Source organism: Mustela nivalis (genome assembly GCF_964662115.1).
Source record: "Mustela nivalis genome assembly, chromosome: 1".
NCBI lineage: Eukaryota > Metazoa > Chordata > Mammalia > Carnivora > Mustelidae > Mustela > Mustela nivalis.
The window spans coordinates 213,470,679-213,494,739 of NC_139020.1; the positions used below are offsets into that span (position 1 = coordinate 213,470,679).

The window sequence follows — 24,061 nt, forward strand, 5'->3', positions numbered from 1 at the left end:
TTTCCGGGAGTGGGTGGGAGCAGTGGGAGGAAAAACCAAAAAGGCTCATCTTCTAGAGATGGAGAAGTAGGCATGCATACCAGTTTAATCGGGGAGAACCATAGTTACATGGCACTTTGGATCACTGTTACATTTTGCAATTATGCATATATTTATCATGTATCTACTTTTTAAGCATTGTATTTCTGGTGGCCAGCACAGTATCTGTTACATAAAGAGTTAGGCAACCCAACTTTCAAAAGAATGACTGAAGGGCACCTGGGTGGCTCAGTGGGTTAAGCCTCTGCCTTTGGCTCAGGTCATGATCTCAGGGTCCTAGGATCGAGCCCCGCATCGGGCTCTCTGCTCAGCGGGGAGCCTGCTTCCCCCTCTCTCTGCCTGCCTCTCTGCCTACTTGTGATCTCTGTCTGTCAAATAAATAAGTAAAATCTTTAAAAAAACCAACATGACTCCAATTATCTGAGGTCCCCCGAGGAGTCCCGTCGACCCAGGCAGAGAGGAGCCCGGTGGTAGCCGGGGCTGGGGCAGGGGCTGGGGAGTCCGTGCTTGGCGGGGACAGAGCCTCCGTTTGGGGAGATGGAAGCTCCGGAGACGGACGGTGGGGTGGTCGCAGGACGAGTGAGCTTCATGCCACCGAGCTGTGCACTCAGAACATTAAGTGGTAAATTTTATGCCATATATATTTCAGACGACTTAAAAACAAAGTTTGGAAATGAGCTTTCTTTCCGGGGACTGTGTCCATAAACGACAAAAAGACTGCAATGGACTCTGAGTGGTCTCCCACAAATCTGGCGGATTTTAGTGGCTCACGCAGCCCCAGTCGACACCCACAGGGCTCGCAGGGTCTGGCCTCGAACCCGCGCACCTGCCCACTCTCATCAGCTCCGCCGGCTCCGCCTCCTTTGCGCCTCCGCCCAGAGCTTCAGGCGCATGCGCAAACCAGCTGAAGGAAGCGAGCAAGGGTGCACGCTCCTGGAGGCGTCTCGGTAGGTCTCCGCCCCTTTCCCCCGCCCGACCGCAGGAAGGCGGCCTCCGGCTGGCGCGCACGCGCCGCGGTCAGGGGCGGGGCCTCGCGGCTCCCGGCTCTGGCTCTCGCGAGAGGCCGGCGCGCAATTTCGTCGCTCCCCCTCCCTGCTCTCGGCTTCCCGGGCTCTGGCTGCAGCGTCAGCCTCGGAAGGGCCTCCTCGGCGGCGGCGGCGGCGGCGGCTTCTCGGCCTCAGCCCCGGTGCCCGTCGGCGCCCCTCGGTCCGGGTCCGCAGCGACGCCCTCACTCGCCGCCCCGGCGCCCGCCTAGGCCGCGGCCGCAGCCCCGGGCTCGCGTTGGCGCCGCCCGCTCCCGGCCCGCCCCCTATGGGCCCCGGTTAGAGGTGCCGCCGCCGCCGGCCCGCGGAGCCCCGATGCTGGCCCGGAGGAAGCCGGTGCTGCCGGCGCTCACTATCAACCCCGCCATCGCCGAGGGCCCGTCCCCCACCAGCGAGGGCGCCTCCGAGTGAGTAGGCCGGGCTTGGCCGGGGTGAGGAAGGCGCGGGGGTCCCTGAGCAGGGAGGTGGGTAGGAGGGGGCACCTGAGCGGAGAGGATGGGGTGCGGGCCCTGAGCAGTGAGGTCGGGCCGCGGGGCCCTCGGCGAAGAGGATGGGGGGCCGCGCTCTCGGTAGTGAGGTTGAGGGGAGGGGGGCCCTGGTTAGTAAGGCTGGGGCAGGGGGTCCCCGAGTGGAGAGGACGGGGTGCGGGACCCCGAGGATTGAGTCAGGAGAGGGGGTCCCTGTCGTGTGTTCTGGGGAGAGGGTCTCTGGGAGAAGAGGACGGGGTGGGAGGTCTGGAGGAGGGAGATGGAGTTGAGGGCGGTGGGGAGGAGTCTGAGGGGAGAATGAAGCCAGGGGGAGGTCCCTGAGGAAGAAGAGGGGGTATGGGGCCCCAGTGGTGACATTGGGGGGGCTTGCACACCAGAGAGTGGGGGGAAGGGTCCCTGGAGGAGAAGGGCGGTAGAGGTCTAGGATGAGCCAGGACCCCCTAGGGGAGAAGACTAGTGGAGGGTCTCTAAGGGCACAGGGGCAGGCGGGGCCCCTGAGCAGTGAGGCCAACTGCGGGATCCTGGCAGGGAGGAGGACAAGGCAGGGCAGCAGAGAGGAGGGCTTTGGGGGCAGGGACAGAAAGGAGCATCTGGGACAGTGGGGTCTTGAGACTGGGAATCCTACTGTGGGAGGGGCACACACTTGCGAGGTCAAGCGAGGGTGATCCCTTGGCCATAGACGTCCCTGGAATCTCCCCACTCCTGTCCCCCACAGTAAAGAGGAGCAGGACGGTGGCAGAGGCCCCTGGCTGGGGTCTGTTTGCTGTGGGTGTGGCGTGACCCCCTGAGACCCAGGTGCGATGGGGGATCAGCGTGGGTGGCCCCACTCAGGGGACCGGGCCCCTGTGCCCCGGGCAAGAGGGTCTGAGGCCTGTGTGTGCGGCTTGGCCTCTTTCTCTGTCTCTGAGCAGGCAGCTCGACATGGGGACCGGGTCCTTATTTTCAAAAGCCGCTGCTTACTCTTCCCGCAGGAGAGCGCCTTCTCCATTCTCTCTCCTCGCTTCTGATTTCCACCCCTTCCAGAACGGCCCCCTGCAGAGGAAGCCAGCCGTTGGGATTCCAGGGTTTCCTTGTAGCCACAGCTGGGTTGCTAGTCCATGTAAAGTGGATGGATCAGCTGACGACGCATGTTCAGATGGCAGGGCCCGGCGAAGACGACTTTGCAGCGTCTGGCCTCAAAAGCCACCTCTTCGGCCCTTTAGGGGAAAAGCGTGTCGTGTGCACTCGTCCCTTTGCCTTCCCTCCTCTGTCCCTTCCTCGTCCAGGTCTCTGTTACCCAGGCTTTCAGGGAGCGCCTAGTAGGCCCTCGGTCCCGGCTCAGCACCGTGGGTGATGAGCACGGCTTGGCAGTGAGGATGGACACGGGTTTGGTTCTAGGCATTGCCAGTTCCCTGCATTGCGACCCACAGGCAGGTTACTGAACCTCTCTGAGCCTGTTCCCTCCTACGTGGGCTGGGACTACAAGATACCCACCTCCCAGGAAAATCTTGAGCGTGAAACAAGGTGGTGTTCGTAAGCCCTGGTGTGTGTTCAGGAAGTAGCACCTAGTCCCCTGCCTTCTAGCAGCTTCTCGCCGTAGCAGCTCCGGTGACTCCCCTCACCTCGTTCCCAGCCTGTGCCCCTTTGCTCAGCCTCCAAGTTCTAGCCTAGTTACGGTCCAGTCTGAGGTTTGGAAGTTTCCTGAGAGAGCCCCAGTCCCCCCTTCATTCCCTGCTTGAATCCCCCCGCCAGGTCTCCCCCAAGTTGGGGGTCAGCCTCTTAAAAACCCTCAGAAATCGGTGGCCAGGCAACACCCAGGGACCTTTAGAGACTCTCTGAGCTGCCCACCATCTCTGGTCCAGTCAGCCCCTGGCCACCGCCGGGATTTGACATGTGCCAGGTCCAAATTCAGGGGAGCTGGATGTGTAATATGCCTGCCAGATTCCAGAGGCCTTATATGAAGAAAAAGGAAAATAAGTTTTCATTAATTTGTTTATACTGATTACATGTTGAAATTTGTATTTTTTTTAAGATTTTATTTATTTATTTGACAGACAGAGATCACAAGTAGGCAGAGGGGCAGGCAGAGAGAGAGGGGGAAGCAGGCTCCCCGCCGAGCAGAGAGCCCGATGTGGGGCTTGATCCCAGGACCCTGGGATCATGACCTGAGCCGAAGGCAGACGCTTTAAGCCACTGAGCTACCCAGGCGCCCCGAAATTTGTTTTTGATGGGTTAAATTGAATATGATAAAACTAATTTCACCTGATAGATATTTTTTAACGTAGCCAGAAAAATTTTAATTGTACACGTATAAAAAAAAAATTGCCCACATGACCTTTGGGACAGCAGTGGGTTAGCCCTTTGGTGCATTGAGCTAATGTCTGCCCACCTGTTACAGGGAGCTGCTGTTGACTCCAGGATTTGGGTCAAAGTCAAGGCATTCGTGAGAATAGCTTCTGGTCAAAATTCCTTGGGAAATTCCTCATATCACCTAAGAAAGGGGTGTATATGGTGGGGTATTGGGTTTTTTTCTTTCCTTTTTTTTCTTTTTTTAAAGATTTATTTATTTATTTGAGAGAGCGCAGGGGAGGGAGAGAACCCCAAGCAGACGCCACCCTGAGCTTGGAGCCCGATGTGGGGCTTGATCCCGTCACCTGAGATCATGACCTGAGCCGAAATCAAGAACCAGACACTTAACCAACTGCATCACCCAGGCGCCCCTGGTTGTTTTTTAAGGACCGGCTGCAGGAACGTTTGTGCACATAAATGCTTCGTGTTTAGAGTAACGTCCTAAGGCCTGCCGGCTGGGCGGCCGCGCCTGGGAATTCTGCGCTCTCTGCCCCGCTTCGTCTCCCCGCAAGTGCTCCTGTGTCGTTCGTGTACTTGAAAGGCAGGAATCTTGCAGCTTCTGTCTTCTGCCCCGCGGCTCTTGTTCCTGGCCCTGACCCCGCTCAGAACGACTTTCCTCCTCTGTGTCCGCCTGAGCCTTCCCTCGCCTGACCCGAGGCTCGCCCCCCGCCCATCCCCTCCCTGTTCCCGCGTCTCCTTCCCACGCGGTCTAGAGTCCTCGTGTCAGGAACGGGAGCTCCTGGGTCTGAGACCAGCACCAGTGAGCCAGAGCCGGTCCCGAAGGAGGGGCTGGTGTCTGATCCATCCCGGTGTCCTTGCGGCCGCGCACCTGGGGCCTGGCACGCGGCGGCCTCCCCCTGAGCCCGGCCGGGCGCAGTCCTCTTTCCGCAGCCTGCACTGTCTTCACTGGCCCTTGCCCTTTGGGTCTTTGCAGAGCAAACTTGGTGGACCTCCAGAAGAAGCTGGCAGAGCTAGAACTGGATGAGCAGCAGAAGAAGCGACTGGAAGCCTTCCTCACTCAGAAGGCCAAGGTCGGGGAGCTCAAGGACGATGACTTTGAACGGATCTCGGAGCTGGGAGCTGGGAACGGCGGGGTGGTCACCAAGGTCCAGCACAGACCGTCCGGACTCATCATGGCGAGAAAGGTGAGGGCAGGCCCTCCATCCCTGAGCCCTGCGGCGGTGTGTGGTGGGGCAGCCCCCGCCCACCCCCCTGAAATAAGGGGTAGGTTTGAAAGGTGCAGGCCTCTGCTTTTTTTTTTTTTCTTTTTTTGCTTGGTTTTTTTTTTTTTTTTTTTTTTTTTCTTTTTTTGAAGATTTCTGTTTTTTTATTTGACAGAGGTCACAAGTAAGGCAGAGAGGCAGGGAGAGAGAGAGGAGGAAGCAGGCTCCCCGCCGAGCAGAGAGCCCGATGTGGGGCTCAATCCCAGGACCCTGGGATCATGACCTTGACCCGAAGGCCGAGGCTTTAACCCATTGAGCCACCCAGGTGCCCCAGGCCTCTGTTTTCCGATGGGCCCCTGGGCTTGGCACTCTCAGCCCACCTCGGTCCTCAGGGAGAGCCGGCCTCTGGTTAGGACACGGCAGTGCCCCTCTGCCTTGAACATCTCTTCCCTTCTGTCCCTGACTTCTGCCTTCCAGAACTTACACTCCCGTGCTCAGAAACGTCCGGATGGTTCTAGACTGGCGCCCTCACCCGGGCTCCCAGCTGAGCGGTCCCTGCCAGCTGGATGGGTGGGGAATAGGAGGACGTGACCCTTTGGGGATAGTGGCTCTCATAAGCAGGGGACTTTGTGTGACAAATTATTCTGCTCCTACAGGCATGTTCTCTCAGGCAGGGAAAATCAGCTCTTCTGGAGTCCCCTCCCCCATAGGCCCTACTGCGCATGCTCAGAAACCCAGGCACCCCATGCCTGCGTGGTGCCCACTGTCTTGCCTTTCCCGGGAGCGCTGGGCTGGCTGGCTGGCCCCTGGCCTGTTCCTCCTGCCCCTGGAGCACCGCCGCCCTCCGAGACCTGGCTCTACCCCCTCCACACAGGCAGCCTTTGCTCAACTGGAGACCCCAGAAATCTCGGGTCTGCTGTCACCCCATGAGCAGGGATAGAAAGGCAGATGTGAGATCCACGGCTGGTGTGGGGGAGGGACCCTGCGAACAGCGTGCTGGCCCAGGTCAGCATTGGGGACCTCGGAGAGCCCCCAGGCCAGCTGAGTAGTCGCCGGGGGCACCAACGGGTGCCGCGTATGGATTCTGGGCTTTGTGAGGACTTAAGGTCATCAGATCTCCAGAAACAGCCTGGGTGGGGCTTCTTCCCAGGCAGGACCCTTTGTTGCCAGCATCCCTGTGGCCCCTTGGATCGGCAGAGGATGTTCCTAACCAATATGACAGCCGGGAGAGAGCAGAGCTGTTCTGTAAGCCCCGAGTGAACTGGTCTTGAGGTTTACAATCACATGTGATAGAAAGTGTGTTCTTGACTCACGCGTTGCGTTCTGACTCCTGCATCCTTCTGCGAGCCCGGGGGACCGAGACCTCTGCGTTGCTCAGGCCCCGGGAGCCGTAGGGTAAATTAGGGTGTGTGTTGGGCACGTGCTCTCCTTGGCTCCCCAGAACTCGGGCAGAGGAGCCTGTTAGGGCGTCGCGTTTGTGTGGGCCCCGAGCGCTTGCTTGCCTCTGATGGGGGGTCTGTGGCCCTTGCGAGGCCACGTCGTGGTCCTGGCTGCCATCCTTTGAGTGGCTGCTGCGCAGCAGAGCTGGTGTCCTGTTCTGGTCTCAGGGGAGCAAAAGCTCCATTTTACACACAAGGAAACGGGCCAAGGTGGGTCGGCATCTGAGTTGGGTGTGAGCCCTCTCGGGTCTGCCCTTTCCCGTTGGGCCTGACCTGGAGGAACTGTCAGCGTCTTGCCTCGAGAATGTCTTCCCTTCTCTTTCTTGTGTGCACCCCCATTCCACAGTAGAAGTCGCCGAAACTCCCGGACGGGCTTGGTGTTGGGCTTGAATGGCTAGCGCTGTCCCTGGGTCACCAGCTCCCGAGTGCGCATGACCCCAGGTGGGGGCGTGGAGAGAGCGTGGGTTTGGGTGACCCGGGAGCCCTGCCCTGACGCACACTTGACGGCTCGGCAGCCGCGTGCCCCTGGAAACAGGGTCAAGCCTGTAGAACCTGCATGGGGGCGGTTCTCCTCGTCCCCGGGGAGCTGTGGAAATGTGTGCTCAGAAGTGTGCCCCTTCCCGTGCCCGCTCTTTGTCCATATGCGCTCCGTGTGGCTCCTTGGGGACTTGGAAGGCCCACCCTGCAGGCCCGGGTGGAAGTGGCCCACGAGCTCCTGCGTCCTCCCCGCACCTTTCCCAGAAACATCTTGACTTCCGGTGGCCGTCCTTCACATGCTGGGCCCCAGCTCCAGGCTCCTGTGACCTCCGGGTTTCCATCCGGTGCCGCCCACCTGTGCCCTCCCTCCTCCCCGTCCTCTGGTGCAAAGCCTGGAGTTCTTGCTACCCCGCTCGGTTGCTCATCTGTGGCTGCGGTGTCCGTGGCGGCCGCCTGGTCAGCCGTGTGCACGGAGCCCCCGAGACGCAGCTGGGGTGTGCTGTCGTGCAGAGAACCACGGCACCAGGTTTCAGAGGCTCAGTATGGGACCATTGCATGAATATTTTTTACATGGATTGCATGTTGAAACAGTTTTTTTTTTTATATTTGACAGAGATCACAAGCAGGCAGAGAGGCCGGCAGAGAGAGAGGAAGGGAAACAGTCTCCTCACTGAGCTGAGAGCCCGATGTGGGGCTTGATCCCTGGACCCTGGGATCATGACCTGAACTGAAGGCAGAGGCTTTAACCCACTGAGCCACCCAGGCGCCCCTGAAACAGTCATTTTTTGATATGCTGCATTGAGTTAAAATACATGAAAAGAGTCATTTCTGTTTCTTTGCACTCTCGTAACGCCGTGGTAGGCGGAGGGTTTACAACTAAACACGAGGCCCGGTTTATTTCTGTGGCTAATGTTGGCCTCTGTCACCCTGTGGGGCTCATCCTTCGGCCTCAGGAAATCTCTCTGGGATTTTGAGAGCAGACGTCCTGCCTTCCGCGTAGACCGCAACTGTTCATACCAGCATCTCCTGTGTGCCTGTTGGCATCACGTCACAGATGCGGTTCCCCCAGAGGAGAGAGCATCCCCAAGTCCTACTGGGGGTAGCCCTGGGGGGGAGCACAGGGCCTGGAACCCATGGCCAGAGCTTGCCTTCCCAGGTGCAGGTATGAAGCTTTGCCAGGGAGTGGCGAGAAGTGCCACAAAGACCTTCTGCTGTTCTCAAAGTGGCCGGAGTCATCGGGGAGCAGGTGTTGCTCCCCACACATGCTATGTGCCTCCCTGAGCTTGGCGCACACCCCTTCCTGCCTTGGTGGCCTCAGTCAGCATTTTGCCCACCCCCACCCCCACTGGCCACCACATCTGTTCGGCCAACTCCCACTTGTCCTTCCAGGCGCGTGTCCCCTCCGAGCAAGTCTTTGTCGCCCTATCACAGGGCTCCGATGAAACGTGGGACCTCTGGCGATAGGTTCAGACGCCCCTGACAGGCAGGTGGAAATAACGTTCTGTTGTCCTATTGCAATGGTCGGAGCAGCTGGGATTCTAAGCGGCCCGGACGTGGAGCCCCGGCTTCGACGCTTTCCCGTTGGGCGTTGCTGTCAGCTTTGTCAGCCGTGACTGCATCTCTCCAGACGGTCCTCGGGTTTCTTCCCGTGTGAACGTCGGGATGCCGTGGGGGAGCCCCCGTTCCGCTGACTTGAACTCGGTGGAAGGGGAGCCAGGAGCCTCCTCCAGGTGGTTCCTGCCTGAGCGTCGTGGGCTCGGGGCCCATCCCCGGAGCAGCACGGAGGGCGTCTCGCTCCTGTCCTGGCGGAGCGGCGTGCCCGTGCGTGGTGTGGGTCACGTGTGTCTCTTCATCTGGCGAGGAGCACTAGGGTGGCTGCCGCACGCTGGCAGCTGTGAGTCCTGCTGTGCGAACACAGCCGAATGAGTGTGTGTGTGGACGTGTGTTTTTGTTCTCTAGGTAAGTGCCTTGGCGCGGATTGCACAGTGTCGAAAGCTGCCGTGAGCACATTGAGGGTCGGGGGCCAAAGCCACCTCCTCCTGGGCCCCCTCGAAGCCTGGTCTGAGCCCCCTTCACTTCCCCCCGCAGCTGATCCACCTGGAGATCAAGCCGGCCATCCGGAACCAGATCATCCGCGAGCTGCAGGTGCTACACGAGTGTAACTCTCCGTACATCGTGGGCTTCTACGGGGCCTTCTACAGCGACGGCGAGATCAGCATCTGCATGGAGCACATGGTGAGTGCGCCCGCTGCTGCTGGGTCCCCTGGGGACGCTCCGTGCCTCGCGGCCGTGTCCTAGGTCCCCAGTTCTGTACGCACAAGACGCCCTGCTTGCAGCCTGGCCTCTGCCCGCACACCTGGTGGAAGCCATTCCCCACTGGCTCGCGGGCAGCCGGCGTCCCTTTCCCTACGGTCCGTGTCCCAGTCGCGGCCAGAGCCTGTCGGGTCGTTCATCGAACGCCGTCGGGGTGGTGGGCCCAGGTTGTTTCCCTCCTGTCGGGAGCAGCAGCGCAAGGAATGTCCTTGGGCCAGAGGTGGGATGAGGTCCCGGAGGCGAAGTCGCTGGGCCCAGGGGCCCCGGAGCAGAGGGCAGCGATCTGTGCGCTCTGCTCAGGGTGAGACCCGGCTTTGCCACCCAGCTCGGGTCTGTGGAATCAGGAGCTCCGGGGTGGAACCCGGGAACTGATCTTGTTTCAAACCACCCTGTTGGTTCTGATGAGCCCCCTTGTTAAGAAACGCCGGTCTTGAACCTCAGAAATGGGTGGGATCGGGGATAACGAAAGCAGAAGTGGTCAGAGCTGAGGGCCCTGGGCGGAAGTGCCGCCAGCCCTGGGCAGAGCCTGATTCGTCAGGTACGGGGCTGCGTGCTGCCGGGCCGTCTGGGCTCGGGCCCTTTGGGGCCCTTGCAAAACCAGGATGCGGTGACCTCGGGCCCGGGGGCTTCGGTTACGCCTTGCAGGCACAGTGCGCTCTTCCCTGATGGTTTTGTAACAGAGGCAGGAAGTGAGTTTGAGCAAGCAGCCGGAGGAGAGCGTAGTGAGCAGCTGCGTGGTGGGACCCTGCCCTGGAGAAGGTGCTTCCCGCCCTCCCGCCCTGCGCCTACCTGGCCCCAGGCTCCTGGCCCAGCAGCGCCCCGACGCAGAGGAAGCGGGAGGTCAAACCCGCCGCCCGTCTGGCGGTCGCTGCAGACAGGCACCTGGCGCGAGAAAGGATGGGGCGTCCCTTTGCCTTCTCTTCCTGTTTTCCCCGAACGCAGTGGGAATTCAGAGGTGCCTCTTGCCCTCATAGAGGAGGGGGAGCGATTCAGCCTGGCCTGCCTTCTGCTTCTGTTGTCGGTGAACCTAAGCAGAGGTTTCCCGCCTGAGGCGTCTGCCCCCAGCAGCACGAGGAGGAGCTGCTGGGGCGCGGGGCGGGGGGAGGTGCTGGCGGTCCCAGGGCTGTGTCGTGCCCACCCACTGCATATTCCTGGTTGGGTTTTCTTGGTGAGATTTCCTGCGGGGCAGCGGAGGGCAGCGGCTCCCTCCCGCATTGCCGTCGGTCGGGTGAGGTGTGCCCCAGCGCCGAGCGCTGCCGCCCTGCCCGCAGGTTAGCCAGGAGCCTTCGGGAGGGGGCGCTGCGGGCGAGGAAGGGGTAAGAACAAACGGATCATAAGATACCGGAAGGGGGAGGCTGTCCCACCGGCCTTTGTGGTGTTTCCACCTCAACGTGGCCGTGCATAGAACCGCCCCGTGTGCCCAAGGCCTCTCTAAGTGTGCGGGACGTTCCTGCCACACTCACTCGTGTGCCACATGGGGGGACAGCTCAGGGTCAGCGTATACTCCACCGCCCACCTCCCAAAGGCGTGACTTGGGACCAGGTTCCCCCCACTGCACCCGTCGGGGTGGCAGTGCCTGCCCCGGGGGTGGGGGTGGGGGGGTCCAGTCTTCCCGCGGAGTCTGGAGCAGGGAGCACAGGGTGAGACGCAGTCTCTGTGCAGGTTTGGGTGTGAATCGGCTCCTGTTCCCCACCGAGTCGATTCCAGCCCCGGCTTGCGAGCAGAGACCCCGAGGAGGGGGTGAGCAGCCCAGTCTCAGCACAGAAAGGGGAACTCTCCAGGCCGCACCTGCTGGCTTCTGGGGCTGTCACTGACCACTCAGGGCATGGACCCTGCAGACCGTGGGTATCTGGGGGGCAGCTTACTGTCTGTTCAGAGGCACCTGTTGGTATTTTGGGGCATCTAGTCACATCTGAAGCACATGCTCTCTTGTTCTGTAATAGTGAAAATCACACATCCGCTGGTCGGGGAGAGAGGTAAGGAACGGTACCGGGCCGCAGGGAGGGGAGACGGTGCTGACGTGCCGAGGGAGGAAATAGGCATCACGGGAGCCCACTTACATAGCGTTCTTAAACTCTGTGTTATCCAGCGCATATGGGAGCGTATGCAATGCACAGAAGGATCTGGAAGCCACATTTCAGGGGAGGCGAGTGGAAACTTAGGGAGAGGAGAGGGTCGCTTACCTATAATTGCTTTTGTTTTGAGAGAGGGAGAGAGAGAGGGAGAGAGAGAGAGAGAGGGAGAGAGAGAGAGAGAGGGAGAGAGAGAGAGGGAGAGGGAGAGAGCATGAGCAAGGGAAGGGGCAGCGTTTCCAGCAGGCTCCACACTGAGCCCGACGCGGGGCTTGACCTCACGACCCGGAGATCATGACCGGAGCCGAAACCGGGAGCTGGGCGCTGCACCAGCGGAGCCACCCGGCCGTCCCTACGGTGGAGCTTTTTTCTTTCTTTTTTTTTTTTTAAGATTTTATTTATTTATTTGACAGAGATCACAAGCAGGCAGAGAGGCAGGCAGAGAGAGAGAGGGAAGCAGGCTCCCTGCTGAGCAGAGAGCCCGATGTGGGGCTCGATCCCAGGACCCTGAGATCATGACCTGAGCCGAAGGCAGCGGCTTAATCCACTGAGCCACCCAGGTGCCCCTGAGCTTTTTTCTAAGACGGTATTCGAGCGGCGCTTGCTTAGTAAGAGCGCCGTTCCCGGAACACTTAGAACACACACAAAACGAAAGCGCATGACACTGCACAGGGTGTGACATTTGGGGTCAGAGGGACCCAGTTGTGCTGTCTCCTGCACCACTTCCTGTCAGCGTGACTTGAGCAACTTACAGTCTTCTCAGCGTGGACCGGGGTCTCATCCAGAAGCGATCCTGCCCCGGCAGACGCTGGGCTGCGTCTGCAGACGTCTGTGGTGGATACGGGGATGGGGCGAGGCAGTGGCAGCCAGAGAGGGAACGGAATTGTCCATTCCTCGAACTGTCAGAGCCGCTGACGGGGTCCCCGCGCGGGGTCTGGCCTGCCGTAGCCTTTCTGGGGGGCCTCCCCGGACGTCCTCATCTAGAAACCTGCCGTGGCTCCGTGAAAAAGTCCAGAGCGAAAGGAGCTGTGTTGGAAAGCAGGGTCCTGGTTTAGAAAGAATTTTGCGGTAAGCTTCTACAGTCGGGAGGTAGAGGGGACAGCGGACCCTCGAAGGCCTTCCTGCTGGTCCTGCAGCGGACCCAGGAAGGCTGGGCCCGTGGGTTTCTCCCGGGCCAGGCCTTTCCCTGTGCACACCCCGCCCCCTCCAGCAGGAGCTAGGCCAGGTCACTTGCTGGTTGTGGAAGCTTCACAGCGTGCTGGGTGTTCTAGAGCTCCCACCCCCGGCCTTTCTAACTGAGCAAGGCTGGAGTAGAAGTGCTGGAGACGGCAGGTCCCCGGCCCTCCCCGCCGTGTCCCACCTGGCGACCCGGGGGGCCCAGCGGGGACCCTGGCCTGGGCTTGGTCTCCTGGTTTGCTGTCAGGCAGCCTGTGGATTTAAGGCCAGGCCTGGGGTGGGGAGCTGAGTGGGACCTGTGCAGGGAGCACAGCACCGGACCTATTGGCCAGAGGCAGGGGAGCGACTCCATCCCCCGGTGCCTCCCCCGGTGCCTCCTGGAACCCAGGCTCCAGAAGCGGGCGGTGGAGCTCTGGCGCCTTCGTGGTTGCTCTGATTGCCAGCCCGGCTCTCTGCCTCGCCCGCCGCTGCCGTGGCAACCTGGGAAGGCCAGCTGAGTCAGAGGCCTGGGCTCCCGGAAGGCCAGGCCGCCGAGGGAGCATACTGCCTTGTCCTTCCTTACTGGATGGGCCGTTCTGGAGCCCCAGAGCTGCGAGGGCCTGAAGGAGGCCCCACGCTGGGCCAGCAGGTGGCACTTGGCAGTGGTCTGGCCTCTGCTTCCTGTGGAGGAAGCCAGGCTTCGGCTCGCCGGGAACCGGGGAAATGCTTCGCCTTCCTACCTGCTGCTCCGGTGTCCCTCGCGGGACCATCCTCTGCCCTGCAGGCCCTGCCCGGCCACCCACTCAGCACGGCTGGCTTTTTTTTTTTCTGTGCTCACCCTAGGATGGTGGCTCCCTGGACCAGGTGTTGAAAGAAGCCAAGAGAATTCCCGAGGAGATTCTGGGGAAGGTCAGCATTGCGGTAAGTGGCTCCGGCCCCTCTGGCCAGGCAAGCGCTGGGGGCTGTGCGCATGCTCCTGGCCGAGTGCTCTGCCCGGGTTTACTCTCCCCACCCCCTTCACGTGGCCACAGTCAGAGCAGCCACCGGAAGCCCGGGACTGCAGCCCACACCCATCTCTCCCATCTGCGGGCCTGGCCAGTGGCATCTTGTGGCCTATAAACGGGAGTGATGCTTCCCTTCCCCATTCAGGTGTCAGGGGTGCCCAGGGCCCGAGTGGCAAGGGCCCCAGCTGCATAGGACCCCACAGTGCCACTGTCCCTTGGTGAAATGGCTGTCCACCTGCAGGGCCTCCATGCAAACTCAGCTCGGAAGCGCTCCCCAGATGATCCCCGTCAGGGCAGGGCAGCCCCCCTGCTGGGCCTTGGGCCTGGCCAGTCCCTGCTGAGCGCCTGCCCGGCCAGTGGGCCGTGCATGTGCCCGCTGACCTGGGACAGAATGACCGTCCCTGCTGCTCTTCTCACTTGCCCCCGCCCCTCAACGCGGGCTCCTCCCTGAGCTCGTGGGCCCTTAGGTCTAGCAGACTAGCGGCCCCTTAGGTCTGCCCACGGTGCTGACCCCAGCCTGGGGCTCCCCCACAGGTTCTCCGGGGTTTGGCGTATCTCCGGGAAAAGCACCAGATCATGCACCGAGGTGAGCCAGGCAGGGGTGCCTGGGGGCTGGGCAGGGCGGCGGGCAGGCCAGGCTCCCCGCTCACCTGCCCTGGCCCTGCCCTTAGATGTGAAACCTTCCAACATCCTCGTCAACTCCCGAGGGGAGATCAAGCTGTGCGATTTTGGGGTGAGCGGACAGCTCATCGACTCCATGGCCAACTCCTTCGTGGGAACGCGGTCCTACATGTCTGTAAGTCCATCGGGCCGTGAGGAGGGCTGGATCCTCCCTGGCCTGTCAGCTGTCCTGTTTTCCAGAAGCTTTTCCAAAGCCTGCGGTTCTCCGCAGTACACTTCCCGTTTCCGCTGGTTTCTCTTCTCCGTCAGATTCTCACTGGGGCTCTCTGCCCACACGCCGGGTTCTCTCTGGAAGTGCCGCCCGGTGCCTCCCGCTGACAGGAAGAGCCCCGTGCAGCAGAGCAGTCAGGCAGCTTCTGGGCCGAGAGTCTAACCCCCCAGATAGCTTAGGAAACATCTGGGTGACCTCAGGAGCAGACTCGGAGAAGCTAGTGTTGGGACTGTCGTGGAGAAGGAGGCATCCCTCTGCCTTTGCTGGGGCGGCCCCCCTTTCCCAAAAGGGCCGGAGGTCGGGCCATTGAGCGCCATTGTCAGCCCCGGCCAGGAGCGTCGTGGTCCTGCGGCAGGGGCAGGGAGGAGCGGGTGTCGCTCTCTCTCCGCTGCTGGGTCTCTGGAGGGTGGCCCAGGCCTGGATGGGGCTGCAGGAGGAGCGCCACGTGCGCTCCCAGGCCCCAGCGCCCCTTGGGGCGTGTCTCTGCTCTCTCGCCGACAGCCGGAGCGGCTGCAGGGCACGCACTACTCCGTGCAGTCGGACATCTGGAGCATGGGGCTGTCGCTGGTGGAGCTGTCCATCGGAAGGTACCCCATCCCCCCGCCAGACGCCAAGGAGCTGGAGGCCATATTTGGCCGGCCCGTGGTGGACGGGGTAGAAGGAGAGCCTCACAGCATCTCGCCGCGGCCGAGACCCCCCGGACGCCCCATCAGCGGTACGGCCTGACTCTGGAACTTCGGGCTGGGACAGGCCGCGAGCCGCACGTGGGGAGTGCCTTGCACGGGGGCCGCAGCTGCCTCAGCACCAGCCGTCCCCCCGGGTTGCCTTAACTGTGCTCAGCAGTCCCGGGTGGTCCCGAGGCTTCTGGGGACGGTTCCCCAGGCCATTGCCATCTAAGGCAGCTGCGCAGGTTGTGGCCAGCCTGGGGGGGCTGGGGGCGGCAGTTGTTCTGGAAACGATCTCCTCAGCCAGGCTGCTGGTTGGTGGGTTTCCCAGCATTTCATCACACGAGGATGGCCCCGCGAGCCACCTAGTGCCTGCCGCCTGGACTCGGCGGTGAACGTTCTGCTGTGTTGGGGCCGGGCCTTGCAGAACCTGCAAGCGATGGCTCAGAATTTCCTTGGGTGGCTTGTCCGCTTCAGTCCTGACACACAGCGTGGGAGCGGACAAGAGGCCAGGGGGCTTTGGGGGACTCTGCGGGCCGGCAGCAATCCCCTGGACGGTTGGGGGCTCCCCCGGGCGCGTTCTGGGAGTGGGAAGAGAAAGGGTTACGGTGGCTGCAGCGTAATTAGGAAGCAGCGCTTAGGACTCAGGTTTCCATTTTTGAAGTCAAGTGACAGGAAGGGAGTCGAGCGAGGCCAAGGGAGTGTGCAGCCGAGTGCGGCTGGGCGTGTTCGCGGCCGGCTTCATGGAGCCCTTAGGCCTCACGCTCCCCAAGCCTCACTTGTGGAAGGTGTACGGTTCGTGGAACTCTGTATCGTCACAAGCTTGTGCCAGCATAACCAGCGTCTAGTTTCAGAACATTCCATCACCCCCAAAAGAAGCCCCTTACCCACTCGGGTCTCCTCCCCCGTCCCCCACGAGCCCCCTTCCTGTCCGTGGAGGGGCCTGGTCTGGGCGTGTCGCACGCGTGGGCTCACATCCTGTGGGGCCTTCTGTGTCTGGTTCCCTCCCTGCGCATCGTGGGCTCAGGGTCTGTCCCCGGGACGGCATGGGTCAAAACTTTGCTCCTGCTCACAGCCGTGTGTCTCAGTGTAGTGGACCGCATTGTTTTTGCGGCTCTTGGACACAGGCCATCCAACAGCAACTTTCACAGTATTTTTGTGCCCAGCTTCTCCTTTTCTAGGGACAGACCCTCACCGCTGGGGTGTCTTGATTTTCTCCAAGGGTAGAAACCCCTACCACTGCTCCCATCTGTGCCCCGGGCCCTTGCTCTGTCGCTCCCCACACCGACTCCCCGATGGCATCGCGGGTGTTCAGCTGTGGCCCTGTCCCAGCAGGGAGGAGTGGCGGGCCGTGCCAGGCCACCTTGGCCTGCCAGCACCTCCCCCAGCCCCGGCCCTCATCCCCGTTTCAGGACAGGGGACAGAAGGCAAAAGTCCAGCTGCCAAACCTGGCCCTGGCCAGCTGGGTGGAAGTCAGGGGTCAGCTACCCCCAGCTGGTCGTCCGGTCTGGGCAGCACTTGGGGCCTGATGCTGCCCTCACCCGCGGCTCCGTGCAAGGTCACGCCGCCAGCCTTGCTGCTGGTCAGCACCACCCGCACAGCCTGCCTGGGCACCGCGCGACAGGGGTTGTGACTTCGGCACAGCCTGGAAGCAGCACCGTGCCAGATGTGTGACTTCTCAAAAAACACTCCTGTTCATTTTGGCATTTTGCTTTGTTTTGTTTTGTTAACTCACCAGAGGCTCAGAGAGAAGCTGAGTCTGAGTCTGAGTCCCCAGAAAGGGAGCCTAGCAGCAGGGAGCCCAGCGGGGCGCCTCCCCTGCTCTGGGCCAGTGTCAGGGGCAGGATACTCGGCCAACGCCTGCCTTACCCCTGTTTTGTCTTGGCCCACGCAGGTCACGGGACAGACAGCCGGCCGGCCATGGCCATCTTCGAGCTGCTGGACTATATTGTGAACGAGGTGCGTACCTGAGGCCCCTCTGGCTTGTCTTCACGTGGGCAGGTGAAGCCTTTGGACTAGGAAGTCGCTACCCAGAGGAAGGGATGCCACACGGAAACTGGACTCTGTTGGGGAGGAGTCGGGACGGGCAGGACCTCCGGATGGCCAGTCGTGGGGGTAGGAGTGCGGCCTTCCTGCTGTGCCGCACGAGTCCCACTTCCCAGGAGGAACTCACGTGCCCGTGTGTGTGCGTGTGTGCGTGCACGTGTGGGGATGGGGGGAGTAGAGACAACCCCCCCCGCCCAAGCTGCCCCCCCATCCCCGGGAGCTTCCACACATCTCGGAGTCCTTGCGCGCACAGTCACGAATGACCCCTGTCCCCAGGGACAGCTCAGGGCAGGAGGCGTGGCGGGCCCGACCCCCCAGATCTTCCTCGCCACTGTGTGAGCAGGTAGTGGGGTTGTTTCTGTCGTAGACGTCGCAAGATGGGAGCAGCCTCCTTGGGCTGCGGCTGGACAGGGACAGTGGGACCTGTCCCCAAAGCCCGCCCTCCCCGCCTGGCCGTGTCGCCCCTCCTAGGCCTCATTTGGGCCGAAGTATGCTTCCGGGGGGTCCTTTGGAGTCAGGGCAGAGAAAGGGGATGGCGTGTGGCACTGGCTTAGCATAGGGTGGCGGGGTGAGTGGCCTGGAGCAGGCTGGTGGTGACAAAACAGGACAGGCCGGCTCTGGTGACACAGCTCGCCCTGCACCTACAGCCACACCTAGGCCCAGCAATCCCGTCCTCCCAGGAGCCCGCCGCCACCTCCCACCCCTGCCTGGAGGGGGGCCCCTTGGGTTTCACCGGGCAGTCTGCCCGCTGCCTTCCCTGACGGGGGCCTGACCCTGCACCCGGCTGTGCCCACCCCAGCACATACACATGGGGCCAGGCTCCTTGGGCTTCTGGAACCAGCTGCCTCATACCCCACCCCTTCCCCCAATGGTGCAGACCCCCGGCGGGAGATGGGTGGGTCCTGTTCTACTCCCTAGAACCAGCTGTGATCCCCAAACCAGAACTTTCCAGAGAGAACCCCAGATGAGCCTGAGACCAAATTGGCAGGACGGGCCACAAGTCCTGTGGGGAAGCTGCCAGGCAGGGGTTGGTGGGGGGGGCCTCCGCCTCTGGCAAGGGGAAGGGACTAAGGCCAAGAGAGGTGCCTCTTGAGGGTCCCCCAAAAGTGCTGGACTGTCCTCATGGATTCAGGCCCGGAAGCACCTTCTCCCCAAGATTCTGGAACCTTCTTCAAGCATCCAACTGCCACCTCTCTGCTCTCTCCCACAGCCGCCTCCCAAGCTCCCCAGTGGCGTCTTCACCCAGGATTTCCAGGAGTTTGTAAATAAATGGTAAGGTGCCACCACCCCCAGCACGGTCTTGGGGCGGGCCAGGGCAGTATGCGATGCCGCCAGAGGCCCCGGGACAGCTCCCACACCCCGGCCCTGGCCCAGGTGCACACTTCCTTCCTGGTCCTGGGCCAGGTCCCCCTTCTTGGATCAGCGGCAGGACTGCCCATGGGCGGTGGCATCGGGGCACCTGGAGCTCACCTGAGAACCCAGATCGGTTCCCTTCCCAAGACTGCTGAGTTGTGTCCATCTGCTGTCCCCAAAGCCCAGAACAAACCCGGACTTCAGGCTCTTTGGAAATGACGCCATTCCCGCCTGCTTTCCGCCAGCAGGCCTCCGGGTTTCCTAATTCCTCAAGCCCTGTAACCCACTAGCTTCCAAACAGGCCTTCCAAGTCGGGTTCTGGCAGGCGGCCAGCTGTTCTCAGTGCGTCAGCATGGGCCTGGGGCGAGCAGGCTCTGGCGTAGGAAGGGGGCCTGGGGCCACCCCCTCACCTTGAGGGCAGTCCTCCAGGTCAGGGCGGGTGGAGTCTGCCGGCCTCATTGCTGCCTGGGGACTGCATCCCACACGGTAGCAAACCCACTCCCGGGGGTGAAGGGACCACTGGCCCTTTGCACGACCACTGGTGAGCACACTGCCACACCAACCAGCGGTGTGGGTAAATGTTTTTCTACACCTTGCTTTTTTTTTTTTTTTTTTTTTTTTGGTTCTGAACAGCCACCGTTTGACTTCGGGCTGGTTTGAGCAACTGTGTTTAGGAGCAGTTCTGCTTTTTTGAAGGAAAAAGTTCCATTTTGGCATTCAGATTCCCAGATCAGGGGGGTTTATTTGCTGTTGCTGTTTGGCCTCAGACTGAGCAGTGGCTAGGAGTCCCCACAGCCTTTCCCCTTCCTTCTCGTCCTGGTGTTAGACCCTTGCCCTTTCCTCGCCTGGGGTCCTGCCTTCACTCCTGCTCCTTGTCATGATCAGCTTCAGCTGGGCCAGGCGCGGGGAAGGGGCTGACCTGTCCTGGCTCAGAAGGTGGGGCCCCATGGCCGCTGGCTAACTGCCCTGCGTCGTCTCCCCCCGTTCTCTCTCCCTCTCTCCAGCCTAATAAAGAACCCAGCAGAGCGAGCAGATCTGAAGATGCTCACGGTAAGTGACCCCAGGGGCACGGGCTCACCCCGGGGAGAGGATAGACCCCAGGCAGCCCTCAAGCGGCTCTGCCGTCCTGCACGGCATGTCCCCACAGAGAGCCCCTGTCTGTGGTCTCCTGGCTCCACTAGTGGGCGGGTCTAGAGCGGCTGTGGCGCTCTTGGCTCCTGGAGGCGTGGTCAGGGGTGTTCCTGGGGCTGATGGGGCCCCATAGGCTGGGGAGACCCAGGGTTGCCAGCCTCCCTGTCAGTCCCAGGGCTGTCATCTGATGTCCTTGAGAACCAGGGTGGGCGTCGAAACTTCCCTGCTCCTGGCAGGGCAGGGGACACGGGGCAGTGAGGCCACTGGCGCATTCGTGCCACTGCCTGCTCTCATCCCCACGGCCCTGCCACGCCTGCGGCAGCCCGCCCTTCACCCACCTCCACGACACGAGACCTTGTGAGTCCCGGGCACTGGGCCCCCGTTGTGGCACAGCAGAACGTGAGCCTTTTATTCAGTGTCAGGACGCAACCTTTCCAGGAAGGGAGTCTCAGCCTTCCTGCCTCCTTCACAGAGTCTCCACCTCAGGGCCTTTGCACAGGACAGTCCTGCTCCCCGGGGGACACATCCTGTGGCCCTCTTGGCTGGCTTGTCCCCATCCTGGGGTCTCTGCTTTGGCACCTCCTGTGAGGCGTCCCCAGGCACCTTATCCAGTCTTGCCTCCTCTGTTAGTTTCGGTGACAGCCAATGTCTCCTGGTCATGCGCACCACCGAGGGCACCATGTGGGAAGGGTCTGTGTGCCCCGGTGCCAGCGGAGAGTTCCAGTTATACGTGTTATAGGCACGTGTGTCGCCACCAATATGTGTACAGATAAGTGATCTAGACGAGCTCCTCAGTGTTGACCCCGTGGGGCACCCCGGTCTTTCTGCCCCAACTTAAACCACTTCCCGTGGGGCCTGCTGACCCAGACCGTGGGAGTCCTGCCACCCAGCTGGGCGTCTCGAGGCCTGCACCCCTCCCGTGCCCCCCAAGCCCCCATGGCCGCCCCTGCCCTGCACGCCCTTGGGGACAGCCTTGCTCACGCCCCCCCAGCTTTCAGGAGGGAACTGCCAGTGTCCCGTCCTGTGCAGTTGCCCCCGGCCCCACGTGGCTCTCACAGTTCTAGAAACGGAACAGAATGCTGAGTTCTGTTCAGCCCCGGGAGCCCAATGTCAGGGCCTTGGGAGGCTCTCCGGGCCCGTGGCTGCCGGACCAGACAGAACGTGTTGGGGAGTCACTGTCCTCGCAGACGCTTCTCCCGTTCCAGACCCGGCGTTCTCTCCCCGGGGCGACCGTGGGGGACAGCGGGTGGTGTCTGGGGACCTTGCAGGCTTCACGATGGGGGTGCTCTGGGCGTCGAGGGGCTGGGGACAGTGCCGTCCCCCTCAGAGCGTGACTGGCCCACATGGGCGGTGCTGGGCGCTGTCCGGGGCTGACGAGCCCACCTCACCTGCCACCCCCCACACTACCACCCCCCCACCCCCCCTGCCCCCACGAGCTGCAGTGGGCGGGCCGTGGCCTTCCTGACACGCCTCTCCTCCCTGCAGAGCCACGCCTTCATCAAGCGCTCCGAGGTGGAAGAAGTGGATTTTGCCGGCTGGTTGTGTAAAACGCTGCGGCTGAAGCAGCCCAGCACACCCACGCGCACGGCCGTGTGACCGGGTCCTGCGGGTGACCTGCCCGCAGTCCCACCCGCGCCCCGCCCCTCCCGCCCAGGCCGGGCCAGGCCAGCGCCTCCCCTCCCCGGCCCGGCCCGCCTCTGCCTCCGCCATTCGCGGAGCCGCCCGCACACACCGCGGGGACACTGAGCCTTGCTCCCGCCTGTCCCAGCCGGTGTGGCCTCCGGTCCCCGGGGAAGGGTGACGGGTGACGCTGCTCGCGGGGTCTTCTCAGACCTGCTTCTTAGGGTTAAAACAAAACAGGGAAAGAAAACGCAAACCGTGCCGAGTGTACTCCTTGTTCGTTTGTTGCGGGGGGACGGGGTGCGGATGAGCCTCTGGCTTAGCCCCAGGCCGGGAGAGCTCCCCGTGAGCCCCCGCCCACCTGGGGGCAGCGTCATGGGGTAGGGGAGGCACCGGGAACTGGCTTCGCTGTTTCCAAGAGATGCAGCGCCAGGGGGACCCTCTAGACCTCGGTGTCTGTCTTTCACCAGAGGAGGTGCCACAGCCCCGCACTCCTGTGTGGCTCCCCTCGCCGGCGCCCACCCTAGAGGTGCGCCCCAGCACCCATTGCTGGTCATGGGGTCCGCCCCCTGCCTCCGTCTTGTCACGCCACTGACCCGCCTGTGACGTGCCCCCAGGAGGGACCTGCTCACCGCCTCCTGTGCTGCAGGGGCCGCCCTCCCGGCTCTCAGTGCAGGTGCTGAGCTGACACTTGGCAGAAAGGAAGCAGCGGGCTTCCAGGCGTGGTCGAGAAGCCCCGCAGACCCGCTGAGCCTGCGCAGTCCTGCGCCCGCAGGCCGTGGCTCCTCGCGTCCCCTCTGCTCACCCAGGACGCGTCCCTCAGGCCCTCCAGCAGGTCAGCCACAGCGGCCGGGCAGGGAAACAGTGAGGGTGTGGTGGTCCCGGTTCTCTGTCCGTCGCGTTGTGCACATGGCCCAGGACCCAGGGCTGAGCCACTGCGGCTGGAAAGCAGGGCCACCTCTGAAGACGGGGAAGCCACCCCCTGGACGCCGTGGCAGGTCACGGGGCCCAGTTGCTCTGCGGGGCATGGCCAGCGGCCAGGCCTGTGTTTCTGGAGGCGGCCCTTCTAGTCTCCTGCCTTCTTTCCTGCGGACACCAAAGAAGAGACAAGTTGCTGGCTCCTTGCGCCGGCTTCCCAGGTTTCCACCACTGCTAGTCCCCAAAGTCTCTCCTGGTTGAGAGGAGAATAAAGAAGATCCTGGAAGTCTGCCGCTGTCCCTCTGTGGGGCCGGGAAGGTGGGTCAGCATCTGGGCGGTGGGGTCCAGTGCGGGCCACCAGGATCGGCCACATCTTGGGGCCTGTCCCACCCACGCCTAGCCGCAGCGGCTGAGCCTCCAGTGACCGGCTGCCATTCTCAAGGGGTAAGAGACCATGGTGGCTGGGTCCTGAGGGCTCGGGGAGGATTGGGAATCCGTGGGGAGGCCGATTCCAAAGCAGGATGTCTCCAGCTCAGGACCCCAGGAAGGTCTGGGTGCCGCCCCAGGGCTTCCGCTCTGCGCTGCCACAGGGCCGGACTGCAGAGAAGTGGGTCCTTCTCTTCCATGTCTGCCCCAGACCAGGCTCCTGCGAAGCCGGGCTCGCGAGAGCCTCAGGGACCTAGACCAGCGCCTCCGGGGCTTCCTCCCCACTGCCATCTCCCGCACATGCCGGGCTCTCCACCGGCCAGACCTGATGGCGGGGGCTCCTCGGCAAGGGGGCAAGGCTCCTTGGAAGTCCTGTAGGAGCTAGTGGTTTGGTGTCTCCTGACCTGGGGGTCGGGGCAGAAGGTGACCCTTGGGGGAGAGGGAGCGTTTTGTGCGGCCACGCTGAGGTTTCTTGGCTCTTCTTGAAGAATCGCGACACCATCAAGTACGGGAGCCGCAAGGGAACCCTCCACCTCCACGTTCGGGGGCCCCTGCAGACACACCCGTGACCTGAGGCACCCCCTCTTTCTGCCCGCTGTCCAAACAACGAACAGCAAAGGCGTCAGAGCTCCGCAGTCTTGTGCAGCGAACGGGTTCTCGTCCGTCCGCGCCAGCCTGCCTCCTCCTGCTCCCTGCGTCCCCCGAGGGCGGGCTCTGTCCCTTCGGCACCCTTTGTGCCGCAGAGTCCTGAGAAGTTCCGGAAGGCCCGCTGGGGCCCCTGGCCCTCCCAGGAAAGCCCACCTGCACTGTGTGGGCCCGCGCCCCCTTTCCACAGAGCACAGGCCTGCAGACCTGGCAAGGTCGTGGCACGCCGTGCCAGCCCCAGCCTGGCGCCCCGGCAGCCGCGTCTAGGCTGGGGAAAGACCGGGGAACGTAACCTGATGGCAGGTTTATTCGCCCCAGTAGCAGCAAATTACCACTTTTATTTTGTAACCGACACGAGATGAGCAGTGTGGTCTTGTAGGTTCTTACGTGTTTCTTCTTCCACGGAGCCTTTGGAATCTGGCATGTTTTTTGCCTTCACAGCACCCCTCAGGCCGGCGTGGTCACATCTTGGGGCCCAGGGGCCATGTGTGGCCAGGACTGCACAGCATAGGCCCAGCTGCGCTCCGCTCGGTGTCCGCTCGGGGTGGCCGCTCAGGCTGTCCGTCCGCTGGGTCTTACCTGGGGACGCAGGGCCATGTCCGGGACATCTGTGGTGGTCACACTGGGGGCTCCTGGCCTGCGGTGGACGGGGGCCCCACAGAGAAGGATTCCCCGTGGCCACGGTGGGGCGGGGGGAGCTCTGTACACACTAGACACCAGAGTAAATCCCCAGGGGTCAGGGCCCAGGTGACCCTGGTGTCTGTGAGTCCCCCCCCTCTCCCCAACTCGGTGTGTGTGTTTAAGCTCCACGTGGGGCTCGAACGGGGGGGTCAAGAGCCGCGTG

At 62.3% G+C, this 24,061-nt stretch overlaps 1 protein-coding gene across 1 annotated transcript; it reads left to right on the forward strand.

Moving 5' to 3' along the window:
* The first annotated feature begins 1,023 nt into the window (after positions 1-1,023).
* Positions 1,024-21,489, forward strand: MAP2K2 (mitogen-activated protein kinase kinase 2). The gene is made up of 11 exons (XM_082735700.1): positions 1,024-1,489; positions 4,833-5,043; positions 9,066-9,212; positions 13,361-13,438; positions 14,056-14,107; positions 14,193-14,317; positions 14,915-15,128; positions 16,973-17,037; positions 18,335-18,396; positions 19,482-19,527; positions 21,094-21,489. Exons 1-11 carry the CDS (start codon positions 1,398-1,400, stop codon positions 21,202-21,204), a joined length of 1,203 nt encoding a protein of 400 aa, XP_082591826.1. The 5' UTR covers positions 1,024-1,397; the 3' UTR covers positions 21,205-21,489.
* Positions 21,490-24,061: the final 2,572 nt, after the last annotated feature.